Here is a 20832-nt window from a genome sequence, read left to right as displayed (position 1 = left end):
GAGAAGAAATTGATGAAAACGAATGCAGTATATCCTTAAGCCGTAGCAGCTTATATCCAATACCATCCTCGAATATCCCATTTTAGATACCTGGTAATCAGTTAATATAACATCTGATGTAAAGACGGATATCTGGTAGGATAATATCATCGGACATAGGCAGTAGGATGGTTTCGGGGATAGGTTTATATTTTTTAGTTAATATAACGTCGAGAAAGATTAAGACTTCCTACCAACTGCCCACTTCCCAGGGGACCCGACAGCCGTCAAGTCACAGCCATCGTCATAGTAATTATAGTTTAACATCAGTAAAATCCAGAGTCAAGTACATCATTCAATTCGTGCATTCAATGCCCAGAGTAAAAACGCCGTCATCACCGGTGAGTGATTTATAAAATATTATCCGATTTATCCCTGACAATGCTTCTTTAACTTCGCATCTTTCTTTTCCTCCATAAATACCCTACGCGTAGTTTTTTTTTTTACGTCTCGCTGTAAAAAAAACTTAGAACCAACAAGATCTCTGCAGTGAAGTGCACATCTGGGTCTTCATTTATGCTTCATTACAAGACAATGCCATCCGAGGTCCTATCTGAATTCATTATTATTTCTTGGAAAGATCGTTTATTTGCTCACGTCGTGATGACCCAAAGAAGAAAGCCGACGATGGCACACAACAACTGAATAAAAGAATCTGAATAAGGTTCAAAGAGTTTCCAAACACAGGGATATGGGGAGAGATGAACGAAGAAGGTGACGAAAAGGACAGTGACAAACGACCCATTCTGACCCAACATTACACGATAACATGCATGAATGAAGTATCCGTATATATGCATGGCAGCTAGACACGACCCATCAGAGGAAAAAAAGAGATGGACATTGAGATGAACAGACAGATATAGAGATGGGTAGAGGAGAGTCCCGTCATCCATCCTGGGCTCATTCATCTGCTCAGGCGGACACTGCAATAAAAGCCAAAAGCCGGCTGCGCACGGCTGCCGTTATTCTCTGCCACTAAGACACAAAAGGCTTCACCTTCATCATCATCCACATAATCATCACCATCATCATAATCAACATCATATCATGGTCTTCTTCTCCTCCTCCACATGTGATGTGTGCCTTGACATATCCTCAGACCAACGAAAAAAGAATGAGAAAAAACTGATAACACCATCACAGCAGAGGGACACCAAGCTTGCTCTATCTACAGCTTAGAAGGGGAGGGCAACTTGATCAGAAGTTGCAGTCTAGCCCACACTCTTCAAGGAGAGGACCCTCGGCCTTGGGCAGGAACGGGTCGATGCGAACCCATAGCAGGGAGAAGATGGAAGCAAGCAGGATGGACCAGACGATGACGATGGTAGGCGTGCGGTTCTGTCGTCCCAGAAGCCCCTTGAGGAAGGGGTAGAGATGCACTATGACCCAAAAGGCGAAGAACAGCCTGCCGAAGAGCGGCCCCCAGGACTCGTACCCGTTGTTAATGGCGTTGGAGATCCCCGCCACCACGCCGATCAGGTTCACCACCAGCAGCGTCGTCGGCGGGATGAGCAGCGTCGTCCACTTGAACAGGTACAGCTCGGCGAAGGCGTCTTCGTCCGCCGCCTTCGACGTGACCGTGAAATTGGTGTCGATTCCGGCAAGCACCTTGAGCAGCCCCTGGAACACAGCAAACAGATGCGCCGACACGCCTCCGATGACCCAGAATTGCTCGTTTCTCCACCAGTCCTGCAGCCCCACCCCGCTCCACCTCATCTCGAGAATACTCGTCGTGAAGATGCAGATGAACAGCGACAAGAACCAGAGACTCGCCACGTTGCTCAGCTGCCATGAAGCACGGATTGGTCAGCAGGGAAAACAGACGGTTTCTTCCACTAATGGGCAGTTAAGTTCATGGGATTCAATTGTTTGTCAACTACTTCTATCGGAAATAGGATTGACTATGGCTAAGCACATGGTTTCATAAAATCCGTACGCTTTAATCTAAATCGAGTCACATGAATTGTTCAGGGGTGGGATGAGTACCTCTGGGGTGATGAACTTGCCGGTGAGGAGGCAGACGGCGGGCAGGGTGCAGTAGGCGAGCAGGGGGATGGAGGTGAGCGGGTAGACGGTGGCGTTGATGTAGGAGAAGCGCTCCAGGAACTTGAGCCCCCCGCCGTAGCCATACCAGATGGGGCAGTGCTTGCTGAGGAAGATCTCCACCGAGCCGAGAGCCCATCGGAGGACCTGGTGAAGCCGGTCAGACAGGTTCAGCGGCGCCGATCCTTTGAATGCCGGCCTCCCTGGAATGCAGTAAATTGATCTCCACCCGTGGCAGTGCATCTTGAAACCCGTCAATATATCCTCTGTCACTGACCCATAAATCCATCCCACCTGCACATCATCATCAATTCATCATCATCAACAACTCATTATCGCTTCGTCATCAGCTTCTTCTTCTTGTTCTAGAAGTCTGACCTCTTTGCCCCAGTCGGTTTTGTCCTCATAGCCGCAGCTGATGACATGGATGGCCTCCTTGAGCAGGGAAGCGGCGCTGGCGCCGGTCGGCGTGCCGCCGTTCTCCATCTGCGTTGACCTCACGAACACCGGTGACTGCCCGAATTTCTTCTCCAGCTTGTTGGCGGTCATGGCCACAGACTTCTCGTCCTTGGCGGCACCTGCTGGGTCAACGGACACTGATCAGAAAGAGCCATAACAGACACACACCAGAGAAACTAAGATATGGTACCGTCGACGGCCGGGGATCCAGCTTCGATCCGCTCAAGGGCAAGCTCCGGCGGTGGTGACGCCACCTCAAAGACTGCGGTGTTCTTCTTCTTCTTCTTGCTCTTCTCCTGCTTTCCCTTGGTGGCGCTCTTCTTGCGGCCAAAGCAGCAGGTGAAGCAGCAGCAGCACCATTTCGGCCAGCAGTTGCAAGTCCGGCTTGGCGGTTTCTTGACCTTGGGCGCCTCTGTGCCGTAGAAAGCTTGCCTCCGGAACACGCACCCGGTACCGACATAGATCGGACCTTGAATTCCGTCCAGTCCCTTCATATTGATCTGTTCCCACAGAAAAGATCAGGCCACAAGCATGAGAAGAAGCTTGAAAAAGAACACAAGGGAGGTATAGTGATCAGGCAACTCACGTCGAAGAAGACGATGTTCCGGTTGGCATATCGATCATGCAAATCAATCCCATCAAACCTCTGTGGGAACTGCACATAGCAGACCCTCTTCCCCACCAACGGGTCCATCATGAAACACATGGACTCCCTCAGCGCCTTGCTATTGTTGATGTAGTGATCACAATCCAAGTTCAGCAGGTAAGGCGCATTCGTCAGCACGGCCGACACCCTCACCTTCACAGCCAACACAAAATCTCTCAGAAGAGAACAATTATCAATCAGAGCAGAGAACAAAAGAGAGTCTTTTTTCTTCGTACCAGTGCGTTCATGGCACCGGCCTTCTTGTGGTGGTTAAACCCAGGCCTCTTCTCTCTCGAGACGTAGACCACGCGGGGGAGCTCATTGCCGTCGGTGTCCACGCCGCCGTTCTGACCCAGAAATACCTGCGCACGCCGCCGGCAGACCGTCAGCGCCGCCTCTCCCGCAAAATAAAGCCAAAAAACTCAAAGAAGCAGACGAAATTCTCACCTGGATCATGCCGGGGTGGTCTCTAATGTTGTTCCCTGGCCACGGCGTGCCATCCTGCATCGTCCACCCATCTTCTGGCACCTTCTGCGCCTTCGCCACGAGTGCATTGATCCTCACCTTAAACTCCTCATACTCCCTCTGCAACCAGCCACAGACCCATCGTCCTCAACACCTCTACTTCAAAGAGAAAAACCCACAGACAAAGGACCAAGCGCAAACACACCTTCATCGCGCGCCGCTCACGGACAAAGGACGGCTGAACCTTGTCCTTGAGGTAGTCGATCTTCTGCTGGAAGTACCACTCCGGCGCCCTCGGCTCGACGTTGAATTTCTTGCAGAAGGGCACCCACTTCTTCGCAAACTCCGACGTCTCCGACAGCGCTTCGAAGGTGAGCATGGCAGCACCGTCGTCGGACACATAGCAGGAGACCTTGTCCACCGGGTAATCAACAGATAGAATCGAGAGGACCGTGTTCGCCGTCACCAGCGGAGGCTCCTTCAACGGATCCACCGTACTCACAAAGATGTCCACCGGCGCCAGCTGCGACGACCTCCCTTCTTTCTCATATCTGCCACACCCCACCATGACAATTCTAATCACTACTATGATGATATAATGATGACTTGATGATCAAATGATGATGATGGTTGAAGGGTTGACCTCAGGGAGAGACGGTCAAGATAAGTCTCGCGCTCGATGGGGAGCCACTTGGGGAACTGATCGAGGATCCAGGAGATGGCGAACCAGATCTCGCAGATGACGGAGATGAGCCAGAGAGGGTACGCGTCCTTGACAGGATGAGTGACACGATAGTGGAAGAAGAACCCGGTCACCACCAGCCGGATGATGATGATCATGCGGTAAGGATTGATCTTGCTCGATGCGATGGGTAGCTTCCTCGACAGCGGCTGTCTCGCCTCGTCCATCCTGCCATCCCACAGGCAAAAATTAAGCAAAACCCGTGAACAATTGAGCAAAAATTAAGAGAATTTCACAAAAACACTCACATGGGTAGATCAGAATCATCGTCATCGAGATCTCTGCGGCCGTTCTCGTTCTTCATCAGCTGCAGCCGCTCCTGTCTCTGCTTCCAGCTCTCCATCCTCTCCTTCCAGGCCACGCTCCCATACCCGTACGCGGCTAAGTCCTTGGACGGGTCCATGGATCTTGGTTGCGCTGGCACAAAGTTTCACAGAGAAAACTCCTCAGGAAAAAAATACCAGAGCTCGAAAGAACAGCCATGGCGAGAACCGGTACTCTACCAGGAACGCCATTAGAGTCCGAGAACGGAAGAGGGTGGATCCTCTTCCCTCCGCTGCCGGGGAAAGCCGGCACCAATGCATGCTGCTCCGGGGGAATATCATCAATCTACGGCAAAACCCATCAGTCAAATTACCAATTTTTTGAAACAGAAGAGAGAAATCCTTGAGAACCAAGTAGTTTTCGAGCTTACGATCTCGCCATTGGTGAGCAGAGGCACCGGGGGAAGAGAGGAATCGGTGTGATGAACATCAGAGTGACGGCCATAGCTCATGTGGCCGTGAAGCATGCCCTCGGCGCGTTGGCGCTCCCTGCCCTCGAAGTTAAGCTCGTTCTCCACATCATCGATGTCGTCTTCTTCCTCGTCGCCGTGAACTCTGGCGCAGCCTGCGAGAGCGAACAAGGCTGGAAAGTGAGCAAGGGAAGAGACCCGCGAGCTTCTCTGAGACCAAGGGTCGAATACCTTTGATGCGCTTGAACCTGGTCTTGCACTGGGGGCAGACTTGGCTGCCCTCTCGCCGCTCGTAGTCGTAGCAAGTGAGACAAACGGGGAAAGCGCACTCGTTGCAGGCGACGAAGAGGTCGCCGTCGGGATTAAGCCCGACGTCGTCCCCGCAAATCTGGCAGATTTGCCCGCTCAAGTTCCTCAGCGGCTTCGGCTGCCAAATCCCTTCTCCGTTAGAAATCAATCGATGATAACAGATAGATCAAATGGATAAGATTCAAGAGAAGAAGGGTTTTTTTTACCCCATTCTCTCCGTCCCTGCGGATGACGACGAGCTCGTTCCTGTTGTGGGAGCCGGCGACAAGCCCAGCGCTGGCCTCCATGACTGACCCAGAACCGTCGGATCTGCTCGCCGGAGAGCAATCAACGGCTCAAATCGACCTGGATTTGCCGAAATCGGACCCGGGTCAGATCCCACCGCAGCTCTCCTCTCCCATCCGAGGAAGAAGAAGAAGAAGAAGCCCTTTAGAGAGGGAGGGAGAAGACGCCCTTCTCTCGTCTCCCCAGTGAAATCCCGGGGCAGAGGCGCTCCTCCCCGACCAATGTACAGAGAAACAGATAGAGAGAGAAACGGACAGAGTGGGAGATCTACAAATACCCTTCCTTTCCTCGCTCTTCTTCTTCTTCTTCTTCTCTGAGAGTACAGCGCAGCCGACAGATTTCAACGAGAGAGAAGAGAGAGAGAGAGATGGGTCTTCGGGGAATCGATCGACCTCCCAACAAGATGTAATCTTGCGAGTGATGCCTTCTTCGGGGTTGGGTTGTTGGTCCCTTTCTCCCTCTCCTCTCCTCTCCCTCTCTCTCTAGCTTCTCTCTCTACCTCTCTCTCTATCTCTCTCCTCCAGTGGGCGCTCTCTCGCCATCGGCCAACTCGACTGGTCCCCAGCAGGCGACCCCTCCCCTCATCAACCCCCCTCGCCGACACTCCACCGCTGTGAAATCCTCCTCTTTCTCTCTCTATCTCTTCTTTCTCTCTCTATCTCCTCTCTCTCTCTTCTGGTTTTTAGTGCAGCCGCGTGGACCTGCGGCTCACCGACGCAAGACGGTCTCGCTAATCCTGATTATCTACTAATCCCCCCCCTCGGCATTAACGGCCGAGGTTTAACGCTCGCTGCCGGGAAGAGTTACTCCCACCGACTGCAGAGAAACTTATGGCAAAATATTTGTCATCTTCCTCTCTCTAGAAGAAATGGGCTTCTCTCTCTTGATTTCTTGATAAAAATCGCAGACGGAGAGATAAATTTGGTGAATTCGGAAAATGGGGAAAGCGCCAGCTTACCCGACGCCACCCGTGGGTGACGTGACACATGCGAAAAGGGTAGAGAGAGAGATGAGCATCTAGAGAGAGAGATGCCGACGATGAATAAAAATAATGGACAGCTGGGCTTTGAACGGGATCCAGCTGGGTCTCTCGGTCGGTGGCTGTCCGAGGAGAGAGAGAGAGCTGTTTAATGGCGTCGTAGAGACTACGGAGAGAGAAAGAGATGGAAAAAATGAAGGATTTAGAGAGAGACAGGAGAGAAAGATGGGGCTCCCACCAGCTGGCGATGCTGATCTACGGACCGTCGAACGCATGGCTTCTCATCTCTCTCTCTAAACCCCCCCACATTACGATGGTTGTTACGCTTGTCCTGAAAATGCCAGAGTTCCGGCGGCTCTACGGCGACATCCCTTTACTATCTTGTCTCCATTTCTCTCTGGCCAAATGGACATGGACATGGAGGAGAGAGAGATGTAATGATACTTTGATAGAGAGAGAGATGTATTGATAGTTTGATACAGCGAGATCCCTTTACTCTCTTGTCTCCATTTCTCTCAGGCCAACTGGACATGGAGGAGAGAGAGATGTACTGACGCTTTGATTGAGAGAGATGTATCGATAGTTTGATACTCTGATACGGCGACATCCCTTTAACCTCCTGTCTCCATTTCTCTCTCGCCAACTGGACATGGAGGAGAGAGAGATGTACTGACGCTTTGATAGAGAGAGATGTATCGATAGTTTGATACTCTGATACGGCGACATCCCTTTAACCTCCTGTCTCCATTTCTCTCTCGCCAACTGGACATGGAGGAGAGAGAGATGTATTGATAGTTTGATACAGCGAGATCCCTTTACTCTCTTGTCTCTACTTCTCTCTGGCCCACTGGACATGAAGGAGAGAGAGATGTATTGATACTTTGATAGAGAGAGATGTATTGATAGTTTGATAGAGAGACATCCCTATACTCTCTTGCCTCCACTTCTCTCTCGCCAACTGGACATGGAGGAGAGAGAGATGTGTTGATACTTTGATAGATACAGATGAATTGATAGTTTGATACAGCGACATCCCTTTACACTCTTGTCTCCACTTCTCTCTCGCCAACTAGACATCGAGGAGAGAGAGATGTATTGATAGTTTGCTACTTTAATACGGCGACATCCGTTTACTCTCTTGTCTCGATTTCTCTCTGGCCAACTGGACATGGAGGAGAGAGAGATCTATTGATACTTTGATAGAGAGAGAGAGAGATAGGAGTTCATTGCGCACGTGACTGTTCAAGATGGAGGTGATCAATGGTGATTCAGGCTGGACTACAAACCCACTCGGGCCCAGTAAATTGGCGTGGGAGAGGAATCAGACTACTATTGATTATTACAAATTAAATTTATAAGTCATGTGGATGAGTGGCTGATATCAATCATACTTAATAATACATGTTACCGACAACTAGACTATTGACACATAACATATAATAGTAGTTGACCGAAATGTTGAAATCTAAATACGAGCATCTTAGAAGAAAATACCAAATGCCCATACAGTCTCAAAACCACCCATTATGGTGGTAGAACTACATTTTTTGAATCAAAATTTCTATCCCTCTGGCATTTTGGATGCAGCCAATAACGTAGATGTTCTATGTAAAACTTATTTGTTGATATTAGATTTAGTAAATCAAGGTCATCTACCTAAAACATATGTTTGAAAGAGTGAGGAAATAAGGGAATGAAATAACAATATTTACCTCATTTTAAGAGGGAAATTTAAGAGGGAACAAATAAGTAGAGAAAATGCTACTAGATCTCCATTTGCCAATTTAGAATCGACGAGATAGTATTTAATGCATGGCTTTTATTATTTTCTGTAACTTGCATTATCTTAACTGATATAAATAGGGATGGAGGACGGATGACGATTTCGTCATCCGTCATTTGGTTTTCGTTATCCGTTTCCGTTCATGCCGATTGACGGATGTCTGAACGGATGTATTTCCGTCATTCGTCATTAGTCATCCGTCATTTGTGACGAATGACGAAAATTAGTGACGAATGACTATATCGAATGACGAAAATTAGTGACGAATGACTATATCGAATGACGAACATGAATCAAAGTGGAGGACGAAGTGGGAGCTGTTCTTGTTGAGCTCGGCGAGGAGGTGATGGGCGGAGGTGGAGCAGGAAGCGGAGAGGTAGGAGCTGATGGTGGCGAAGGCGGGGTTGCGCTTGAATCGCCGTCGCCATGGCCGACCCTATTCCCCATCCCCCTCCCCCTGCGATTTGCTCCCACATCTCTCTCTCGATCTCTCATCCCCCTCCCCCTGGACCAAAGCTTATGTAATCTTTACGTCTTTGATAAAACCCAGATTCTATAATTTATCGTGAAGAAAAAACTAGAATTTTTATCGTGGAGACGAGCCGTGAATCACGCGTGTTAGCTGCGTCTTCGCCAGCACTCCTACCTGAATTCGTCGGATTTTCATTTATAAATCTAGTGAGGAACATTGGTGGGGTTTTTAAATTAATAGTCTCATCTTGCGCTTGACCTGAAGATTCTATCATATGTACAACTTAGTTACTTTCTTCTTTTGTGAACTTTTTGGACGCTGTGAACTTTCTGAAAACTCAAAAACTCAGTACAAACTGGGGCGGAATCAATACCGATTTAATCAAAGTGTGCCAATAAAAACTCTACTGTTGATTTTCTCCAAGGTTAGAAAAAGTCAACAATTCGAATGACGGAAGGTGCTGATGACTCTGTTGATGACGGAAATTCAGGCCAGAAATTGTTTTACTTTTCCTGGGAATTTAGTCTTCGACAATCTTCGCTATCTTCTTTCCTGCAAATTGGTTGTTCAAACCTCTTCTTCTTTCCTTCTACTCTTTTTCAAATGGCTTCTATTTCTTCAAATTTCGTTTATTTCTTGTAATATGTTATTCAAGTTGTCGATTTCCACTTGTTTTGAATATTGTATCCCGATGTAGACTTTTCCATGGTCCAAACGAACACATTGTATATAAACATAGCAGTTTATAGCCACAGCTGGGATTTAAAGACCCAGATCTTGACATCTAACTGATTGAGGCAGCAACGTAACATGCGAAAAAACGACATATGTTATCCGAAACTACAAACAAGCCTTCACTGGTCAGGGATAAGAAGCCGAGCCACCACCACTTCAGTCAGTTGCAGGGCCTCGAACCGAGCTTGCGTTGTGACATGCCTCTTTCCCCCTGCATGCTACAAATATAAATGGGAAGGCCAATGAGATAGAGCTTGAGATTAGATACTGATAGAGAGAAGTGCAGAAGAATAAATTCATCTTTAAAAATTCAAACTCTCAACGTAGGCAGCTGAATCAATGGTTAAGGTTTAAATAAACTACGCAAGAATTTATCTAAAGAAACAAAAAAAGTAGAAGCTACCACCTATATTTTAGTTGACTGTACACTGACCTACAAGTCTCTTTAATAGCCCATCGTCCATACATCTTTATGTTGGACGGTGCTCTAAATCTCCATGCCCGTTGGAATTGCTCAGTATCGGCAAAGGAAAAAGGCAATGCGCTAAGGGCAATAAGTTGGAGAATTTCTTGCCTCTCCGCCTCCGGAGTTACTCCAGTGAAATACTGTTTTGTCGATGACATATTGGTAAACAGTTCCGCAACAGAACGTTACGAGGAGGGTATACCTTTCAGTTCATCGTGTATCTTTCGATGAACTGTTAACAAATGTCACCAAAAGACATTTGTGCTCCCATCTTTAGGCCTTTGTAAATAGCGTTTAATTGTAGGGTTGACAGCACGACAAAGTTCACAAATGTATTTTGCATCCTGTGCTGGCGTGAAGTACTGGAAAATTTGTGCTCTAGGAGGCTTCTTTGTATTTTGACTATGACATTGACCGTCATTCCTAACAACTTCCGCAGCCCCAAGCGCCGGAACAACGGCATTTGTCTGATGTGGCACATTATCCGCACTGGATTCCATGACCTAGTGAACTTAAACTTTTAAAGCATCTATGAAGAAGAAAAAAACGAAGTAGAAGAAGTATAACAAAAAGAGCATGAAGCAGAAGGACAAGAGAAATAAGAGGACGAAGAGGTAGAAGGATGGGAAGAAGAAGCTCGAGGAGAAGTAGAGGAAGAGAAAGAATCGCAGTAGCATAATAAGACAAACAAAATTCAGAATATCACTACATACTATGATTGAGAACAACAAGAAAAAGAAGATAAATGTAAGGGAAAGGAGAAGATACCGACGGTGAGGAAGTAATACTGATGCTGCAGCAGTGGAGACTCAGCAGGGGAGCACCGGAGCAGCTGCAGACTCAACAGGGTCAGCAGTGGAGAGGGGAGGGGGGGGCAGCAGTGGAGAGGGGGGCCGACGGGCGACGGAGAGGGATGTTTTCTGTGAGACACGATTTTGGGGGGGGGGTTGTAATCCGTCGTTTTCCGTCGTCATCGCGTCCGTTCCGTTCCGTTTACGTCGATAGACGAATGACGGAACGGAGTGGTGACGGTGACGCAACGGAAACGAATGACGGAAATGTTTGTTATGAACGGATATCGGAACGGAATTCCGTTCCGATACGTTCCGTCCGTCCATTTCCGTCATTCGTTTCCGTCCAACAACCCTAGATATAAAAAATAGCGTTGTACCAGTTTTGATTTATTGATGGCTCCAGTCAAATCGGTAGAATGACAACCTACTGGAACCGAGCAATCATACAGACAATATTGAACTTGTGCCATACCTTGTGAGGACCTCAACATTAATAGTCACTTGTAAAAAAAAAGAAAATTGGCCATCCCAGATGCCCTTGGATTGTGGGAAGACGATTCTGCCCTTTTGATCCAGAATTCTGCTCCGCTGCCCCTAAATCAGGGCAACCCTCAAGCAAATATTAATAATGTTACCAATTAGTTTGAATTTATCTAAAAAATACAGCAAAAATAAGCTTATTTTGTACCCATTCATATAGTATGCAAATAAGCTTATTCTGTACCGATTCACATCGTTGTCTTTGGATTACTCAACAGACCCCGTTGGATGAAGTTACTGTATCTTGCAGTCAATGCAAATCAAATCCCTTGAAGTAAGCTCTCAGATAAATTGTAACAAAAAATAGCAAAATACATATTATACTAAAAACTTTAGCATGGAAACTCTTCCCTTGTTCAGAGCTTAAAACAACCCAAAAATCAAGAGCTTGTAAGTAAAGAAAACTTGAGGCTCTTCCCTAAAATCATGTGCGGATAACATGATCAATATGGGAGTCCTACTTCTGACGAAGCTCAGAATATCTCAAGTAACCACCTTACTTTTTTTAAAATGTAGTTGGGTATTTAAATTTGTCGATGAAACTCCTATCTAAGTGATCAATATATATTAGCAAACTAACTAATAAGTACCATACTGAATATCTATCTTATTATTTTGTGGGAAGTAGAAAAGATAGGGATACAGAAGGATTTTTAAAAAACTAACAAGGCATCCAACTAAGACATCATATCATAAAAACAACTTAAAAATATCCACCGAATAGTTTCCACTTATCGCATATTTTGCTACTTAGTGCTATTGGGCAACTCCAAGCTGAACACGCTTCGCCTGAGCAGAAGTCCAACCCTAGGCGACAAAGTCTAAACCAGGATATCGAGTAGAGTGGGTATGATTAAATGATGATTGAGAGTGATGCTGGTGTTATAACACCGACTTTTGATGGAAATGCATTTCAATTCTATTCAGGCTGTAAATGTTTATTCTTAAATATGAGTTGTATTAAGCCCTTAACCAATGCTATATAACATTTAATTTCAGCATTTTGGGTTTCTCATTGAATTTAGCTCTTCATTAGAGTTGTGTTTTAAATAGACGGGCTGATTAACTTTCAGACTTTAACGAATATAATGTTTCCAATTATATTAGGCATAAACCTTTTATATCTTGAAGAAAGTATCTAAAAGCTATTATTGCTAAAATTCACCGCATAGTATTAGAACCCCAACTATGGCTCTCCTGATTATAATCTATCGTGTTGAAGAATTCAAAAAACGCTAGTAGCACACTCCAAATATCATTTTATTCATAGTGTATCTCTGGCTTGTGGAGACTATTTGTTCAATATTGAGAGTTGAATTCATCATTCATACAAATACATATGCTCTATTTCTATTAATCTTGGGCTATCTCTGGACCATCTCTACAAGGAACGGTGGTTAGAAAAGTTGGTAGCTAGTAAATACATAGAGAGAACAAAACATTAAAAGTACATGTGCATTTGAGGGAATATATGAGAGGAAAAAGGGAGAACATTTCTAATGGTGCATCAGTCATACATGCATGAGGGCTTTTAAGTTTCATCTCACGTGTTTTTGTGCCCGTCTCCATGATTTCTGTTATCGTACATTATACTGATAACGAGAATCTGTAGATCCAAACCCAAAGTAAAATAATAAACCTGACTTTTATTTTTACTGGATATTATATATTTGTGATTAAATATATACTTTAGAACATATAGTATGGTACAAAAATTCACTACAAAGAACATAAAATAATTTGGGTTTGTATCCAGCTGACGTAAATTTACTTGTCTCGCCGGGATGTTGAAGGTAGAAGAATGGTTTTCTTCTCTGTAAGAAATAGCTCTATAAATTATTAAATATCGGGAGTGAAAAACATATATACATAGTAAGAATCCCATAACTTCTGGTCAAAATGAAGTTTTTGGGAGATCCAACTCAAATGGTTTACTTTGTGCACTCTTAATTTTTATACGTGTTGATGGGGCTGAAGATGTATTATGTAGTAAGCTACATACAACTTTAAATGCCAATCAACTTCAAATGTCATAGACCAGACCAGTCATCGCAATCAAGGGCATCAATTCTATGGGCCTAGTGTAATCAGAAACTTTAGTTAGTAAGCGATCTAGCTGTTTATAAAATTACGCCGTCTATTGAATGTCATGAGATGCTGCAATTGCATTAAGTATTGAATAATTTTGAGTTTTACCTTTTTTTTTGCGCAATCTTATAAAGTGACTTCATCTTTTGGTTTCTATGCTCTTCCAAAATTTCATCCATTATTTTGCTAAAACAGTCGAAATTGTATGCTAAAAGCAAAAAAAAAACCAAAAAATAACATGTTAACACATAAAAGGATAATCATGTATTGCATTATAGCACTGAGTAATAAAATGTTTTATGGAATAGAAAATGTTTCAATTGTGTTAAAAGTTGTCTTCAAGGACATTAGAAATGCATAAATTCCTAAATGGCATGTGATGGACTAAATCACGGTTAACATCTCTGCACATGCATAAGATGATAAGAAATAATGTTTATGTGCATGATACAAATGCATGTCATCAACATGGTGATAACACACTAGTTTTTAATTGATATCATGAATTGTATATGTTTATTTGGATTAAACATTCACATGTGCATGGTATCAAGCTTAAAATGATTACATTTATTTTATGGATGATTCTTTGGATTATTTGGTATTTTTATGGGAAATTAAGACATGATATTCACAAAGAAAAAACAAGTTTAAGTCATGTATGTTATTAGGTATTTACATAAATGGTCTTATAAATTTAAAATCATATCTATGAAAAATTAACATCATCACACCACGAGGCACATTCTGATTAATTTTGATTACATCCTATTGTTGGCCACATGCAATCAATGTCTAAGTCTAGAAATTGGCTACCGAAATTATTGTGAAAATATGCCATTATGGAATTTCAACCCACATGCCATAATGGAACAATAAGATATTTCCCTTTTGTAGTGCTTAGAATTATTCGGTGACATCAAATAAATCTCAGAGTTAAATAAATGCAATTTGACACATCACACACGTGGAACCCAACAAAGATTGAAAACATATAGATTAAAATGTGGTTAATGATTCTCTTGGATCAAAACACGTATGTGATGGATATTGTGTGGCCCTAAAGATTATTACACTTACGTGTAAAGTTTAATTGCATTGAAATAAATACTATTTTTGTATTCTCATGTGATATTTATAATGAAGTCCGCAAGAGCATGCAGTGACTTAGTAATTCATGATGAGATCATAACGCAAAGATCACTAATCTATGAACATTTAATACAAATATTCAAACTCAACAGATACTCGATACTAACATCAAAATATCTAAAAAGAATATCACAATTTGCCTACATATAGGATAAATATAGCCAATCCGGTGCCATTAATGTAGAGACACTGAGGACAGATATGGGTTGCTCTATAGGGAAAGTGCTCATTGAATTTATATGTACTAATCCCCATATGGTATTGTACCTAAATGATAGTTAGGTCTATTCATATCACCATTGTATAAAATGTCATTTTATATCTTACACATGGAAAACTATGTTTTGACTATGAATTAAGAGTCCTGAATCATGTGATTAGAATAAGTCTTAGATCAGATATAACAATAAGTGCGAGAAGATGATTGAGTGGTCAAGATGGGATTATCTTCCCTCAGTATATGACGAGATTGAGTTGAGGAAGAAGATGCATTAAGTCCTTGGCCTTGATAGTAGAGATATTTGAGAAGAAAACCATTAATCCACAAAAAAATTTGGTTATAAATCCAAAATTTGTGAGGGTTTGGTAAACCAGCCTCTTTCTCTCTTAATAGGAGTGTTCGCCATGTCAAGGGGATCCACAAAAATGGGATGGGGTACCCTAGAAATAAATTAAAATTTTGAATGGGATTTGAGCAGAGATGATATGGGATAGAAATTTTGGGAGGGTAAGTGGATCATTATTTTAGGGAAAAATTAGACGAGGAGACTAGAGATAGTATACAAGTTATAAGTGAGAAATATTTGGAGTCAATAGAGAAAAATGATAAAAAATGGGTAGAAAGAGAGAGGAACTGATGTAAAATGAAGGATTCATACGATAAATGGATGGGGATGATGGTGAAAGTTTATATCTAGGTTCTTAAAACGTTGATGTCTGTGTCTTGACCCCAAATTATTCTCCCTAAACTTGTATCCTTATATTTTTCTAAGATCACACATTTTTCTATAAAAGAAAGAACGAGCAACTTACAGACACTTCAACCAAGTTTAACAACAAGGATCCAAGAGAACTTCATCATGGTGGCTATCCATTTCTAGTGCATGTACAAAATGAGGTAAAAACATAGAGAGGAAAAAAATATTTACACATAGGGCATAATGTAAAATGTCTTTTTATTTTTCACTATTTTCTCTCCTTACCATTACATCCTCTTTTCCCATTGGTTGAATGAAAAATATTATGCTCCTGATTGAATGAAAAGTTAGATGGAATTTCAAAAAGATCTAGGATGCGGCCCAAACCTCATTAATTGCTCCTTTGAAGCTCAAAACCGAAAGTACTCCAATTTGGCACAATAACTCAAAGAACTAGCTAAAAACTCACATGGTATGCTCTAGCCCATTGAACATGACTAAATTTAATTTCCAAATTTTTTTCCCCAAAGGTTAAAAAATTCATCATTAACAAAAACTCCTTGATACGGAAACAAAGAAAGCTTATCTTAAAATGCAAAAATTTTGGGTAAGTGATATTTATAGTGAAATTCAGAAATATTCACAAGATCTTTTTAATATCAGGATATATTAAATATTAAATACTCATGTTATTAGTCAACCAGTAGAAAACATATGATTAAAATCCAAATAAATGTGATCATAGAGAACTATAAACTATTATTTTATGCATTATTTAAAGTTAAAAAGTAAAAAAGGCAATGAACTTATGTGGAATCACTTCATTTGACAAAAACAATAAAAATAAAATTGGTGTGGTGCTGCAATCTGCATAGGGTTGGGAAAAAAGTTTTGTTCATTCGCGAACATGCAAACGAACGAACATGAACACGAACACAAACACGAACATGCAACAACAGACACGAACATGTTCCCGAGCAGATGAACCATTCACGAATATGTTAGCTTCCCGAGGTACATTGGACAAGTGTGTCGGTGCCTCCGTCTCTCATTCTCTCGTTCCTACCTCCGGCAAGCCCTTATCGGCAGCTCTTGGTCTACATTCACACCATTTGGTAAGGCATCCCCTTCGGCTAATTACAAGAAGGTACTTGATTGTGGATTCTCTGAGTTATGTATTTCTTTGTTTTGCTATTTGTTTATTGTTCAGATTAGAGTTCATATTTCGAATGATACACTCATTTATTGATTGGCAGACTATAGCGAATCGTCATATGCAGCAACATCTACATGTTTGATCTTTAAGTTGTGTGCGTGTAATGAGTGGTCATATCTAAAATTTCTTTTAGATATGTATATATATCATTGTATGTGTCTATGACCAGTTGCATAATGATAATGAGAAGTGATACAATACATGAACAATTGCGGTCTTCTTAATTCTTAAAGGAGACGTCTTGGAAAGGCCTATCCTCTATGAACATTGACGAAGCTCAAACAGGAAGCAATTCAAATCAGATGGATGCAAATGTTCAAATGGCACAAGACCATAATTGCATACAAAGTTATGCACGACTACTGCGATAACCTCGTAGAGAAAGTGTCGTGGGCGAGATTCAGAGGCCATACAATATTTTGAAGAGTTCGACCCAAACCAGTATGAATGTATTGTGTGCAAGGATAACAACCCGCCAATAATTACAACTATTGCGAGAAACAAAGACGGGACGACAACTATGTTTTGGAGGCACTTGCAGAAGAGCCATAAGGGATTGCACGATCGGCTGAAAGGTAAACAAGTCCCAGGGTTAGAGGAGCCGAGTTCTGAAGGTCAACAATCTATTGTTGGAATGTTGGGTTCGCCAATAGGGCAGAATACCTTCTTACTGGGTATCACATTTGAGAGAATAAAGGAGATGCTCACTAGATTTATATGTCTCATTGACCAAGTGTGGACCATCATTGACGACAAAAGTTTCAAAGAGGTATTACTTTATTGTGCACAATATAAGATTAGAATACTATGCTCGAAGACCATTCGTGAATATGCGAAGGCCTTATTTGGGTGAGAGAAGTAAAATCTGGTACGCTCACTATCAAATGTTAGAAGTGTTTGTCTATCAGTAGATGCATGTACAAGTGAAAATATGATTCACTTATTGGTAATCACTGTGCATTGGGTCACAAACGAATGGAGACTTGAAGAACATGTCTCGGCGGTAAAGAATATTGAGGGTCCACATAGCGGGAGTTACCTCCCACAACTTCTCCTAGATTGGTCGACTTTGGCTCGGGAAGAAACTAACTGCTATTACGACGGACAACGCAAATAACAATATATCGATGATTACATCGTTGAAAAATGCAGTAAGAAAAGTGAACCCCAACTTCGATCGAAATCAGCACATGCCTTGTATTGCGCATGTCATAAACCTTGCAGTGCAGGATGGGTTGAAGGCACTAGGAATTCCACCACCACTTACACCCCACGAGGCAGTGGTGCTAGTGGATGGGGAGTCTGAAGAAGCACGAAGGCAATGGTTTGGGCGGATATGCCTCGTTGGGAGAATTGGTTTAACGAGTGAGTAAAATTGTTGCAGCCATTCATTCTTCAGATGATAGATGAAGGATCTATGTCCAATGGTGTACGCAATTAAAGATGCCTAATATCAGAAAATTGGTGTTGGATGTGAAGACTAGATGGAACTCCGCGCATGAAATGTTGCAAGTCACATATCAGAAGAGAAAAATATTGTACAAGATGGCTATTTTTGAGTTGTATAGCACGGCGGAGAAAAACTTTGTGATTGATGACCAAGAGTGGCAAATGGTAGCACATTTTGCTCGAATTTGAAAGCCTCTCTGTGAAGCATCATATATTATTTGCGGCTCTAAACATGTGACTACGTCAACAGTTTTATCATTGCTCCAATTCCTTGATGAACACCTTCGTGCACAGATTGATGCCATAAACCAAGGATGCCTTTTCCCGAATGGTGTTGTCCTCACGGTGGAACAACGAGCCTCCATCCAAATCACGTTTTGAGCCATGAGAGCAAACATGTCCAAGTACGAGGCTCGCCTTCTTGGTTGCATTAGGGAAATACTACCTTCTTGGTTGCATCAGTTGTAGACCCACATATTAAATTAGACTCTGCTGATCTAGAGGATCGTGATACCTTGGTGGCATATATGCAAAGACTTTTTTAACGACGCCAATGAGAAGGAAGTCCCAAATTTGAGGGATGACGACAACATTGGAGGCGATGGAGTGAGTCGACGACAATGTATGGATTATGAGGAGGAAGTCGGGATGGACGAGAGCTACATACCATCCATCAAGACGAGGCTTGCACAAGTGTTCCCACGACAAGAATATGTCACTCTGTTTGTGGACGACGAGCTATAGAGTTACCTAAAAATGTCTCATGTGTCGATGGATGCTCTCTTATGGTGGCAAGGCGACATTTGTAAAAGATTCCTTAAGCTTTTTGTTTTGACACAAGATTTTATTCCTGTTTGTGCATCCGGTGCACCAGTCGAACGCTTCTTCTCCGTTGGATGTGGAATTTGCACGTATAAATGTCGACGACATTCGACGGAGAACATGTTAGTACTGATGACTCTAAAATGTTGGTTGAGGCAACAACATCCACAAAAGCAACATAGTAGAGTCATTGCTTGAGATTGAAGAGGTCGAATTAGTGGAAGAGGGTTACGACAAAGAAACTGCAGAGGAAGGTAGCCTGAAATCTCCAGGTATATGTGATTTTTATCATGCATTTTTTTATTTCTTCGTAGTACAATAATGAACACATTGATTATTTACTTTTCAATTTCTTACCAGGTACTACAAGGGATTAGTTATGGAATAAATATCATCAAAAGGTGCTTTTAAAAATTTGGTATACACGACATTTGGATGTCATCTATTTAAAAAACAATTCATTCTGAACGTTTTTTGACTGCCTTGGAACATTATTTCTCTCCGACATTGTATGTGAATTATGGAAAAATAGGCACCATGGATTATGATGCATCTAGTTTCCAAGGCCTCGCCGAGATGATAGAGGAAGCAGGAGCCCAACAAAGGTGCATACCACATCAGAGTGTATGACTTCTCCAACGTAGACAAGCAAAGCAACCCCGAGACTCTACTATTTTTGTCATCAGCTCAGACTCTGAATCAGACGGTGATGACAGTGTCAAAGACATTTACGATGCCAACAACGGAGATGCAGAGCCATTCTATGCAGTCCAAGACATACTAAGGGGTTAAGTACCAAGCGCATCCTTAGAGAAATCCTTTCTTTCATGCCACCGGACTTCATGTTTGAGCCCCACAACCCCGCAAGACATGGAAGAGAAGAAGTCAACACTCAATGGAATGACATCATATTTTGTGAGCGTCACAGCTTCACTCCTACAATGATTTCTTTTGTCCAGCGTAATGTCAGCCGCGTCACCTCTCCAAAACTTGCCGAATTAACCCGTAGGGGCGGCAATAGGTGGCTCATCGAGCAATCCACTCTTTTGGTGTTTTTGAAACTCCGTTGCCAAAACAGTCTATTTACTTCTCAAATTAAACTGAGCTTTGAAATTTAGCCAATGCAAGCGTGTCTCATAGTTTGAACTCTTACAATCGTTGTACTGATTGAATCATAAGTATAGATTAATGCTTGTGGACTTTAGTTTTAATTATATGTCTACATATTACATAACTACTTTTCAAAAAATTTCCACATATCTATTACTTCCAAGAAAGATAACCACAAAGCATCTAGCGATTTCACATCTACTAATTATTTCCCTGAAATAATCATCTAGCTATTGACGTCAACGAAAAATACCTACTGTTGAAAATGATAAAACCATACACAATCTTAAATTTTTTTCAAACCTATTGATTATTTTTGTGAAATAGATTACTGACATTATTCATATTCATGTAATGAAATGTAATATTCAATTAGACCACCAAATTTAAAGTGACAATTTTTTCCAAATTTGGTGTCTCGTTAACTTTGGTCAACTAACTTAAAATATAATATTAAGATAGACCACCAAATTAAAAGTGATATTTTTCCACAACAATTTTAAATGCACGGTTAAATACCTAGTTACTTTCATTTTTTCCATAAAAATTAAAGTTTCCAAGTTCACTCTTGTTTGTGTTCGCTCG

General features: G+C 42.5%; 1 protein-coding gene and 1 long non-coding RNA gene across 3 annotated transcripts; both read right to left on the bottom strand.

Moving 5' to 3' along the window:
• Window positions 1-681: 681 nt before the first annotated feature.
• On the bottom strand, window positions 682-6152 carry LOC144702405 (putative cellulose synthase A catalytic subunit 3 [UDP-forming]). Its single transcript, XM_078574440.1, has 14 exons — window positions 5646-6152; window positions 5362-5557; window positions 5092-5285; window positions 4901-5006; window positions 4646-4814; window positions 4299-4565; window positions 3861-4206; window positions 3638-3775; window positions 3427-3552; window positions 3131-3343; window positions 2735-3044; window positions 2464-2663; window positions 2029-2379; window positions 682-1827 (listed from the first exon to the last, which is right to left on the bottom strand). Exons 1-14 carry the CDS (start codon window positions 5724-5726, stop codon window positions 1240-1242), a joined length of 3285 nt encoding a protein of 1094 aa, XP_078430566.1. The 5' UTR covers window positions 5727-6152; the 3' UTR covers window positions 682-1239.
• A 3505-nt stretch (window positions 6153-9657) lies between these two features.
• On the bottom strand, window positions 9658-11350 carry LOC144713914 (uncharacterized). Of its 2 annotated transcripts, none has more exons than XR_013584196.1 (2): window positions 10928-11350; window positions 9658-9911 (listed from the first exon to the last, which is right to left on the bottom strand). It is a non-coding gene; the product is annotated as an uncharacterized LOC144713914 (long non-coding RNA). The 2 variants fall into 2 exon arrangements; XR_013584200.1 differs by having other exon boundaries at window positions 10932-11350.
• Window positions 11351-20832: the final 9482 nt, after the last annotated feature.

This window comes from Wolffia australiana, chromosome 1, assembly GCF_029677425.1.
Source record: "Wolffia australiana isolate 7733 chromosome 1, ASM2967742v1".
Taxonomy (NCBI): Eukaryota; Viridiplantae; Streptophyta; class Magnoliopsida; order Alismatales; family Araceae; genus Wolffia; species Wolffia australiana.
This window is presented reverse-complemented; position numbering and strand designations above follow the sequence as displayed.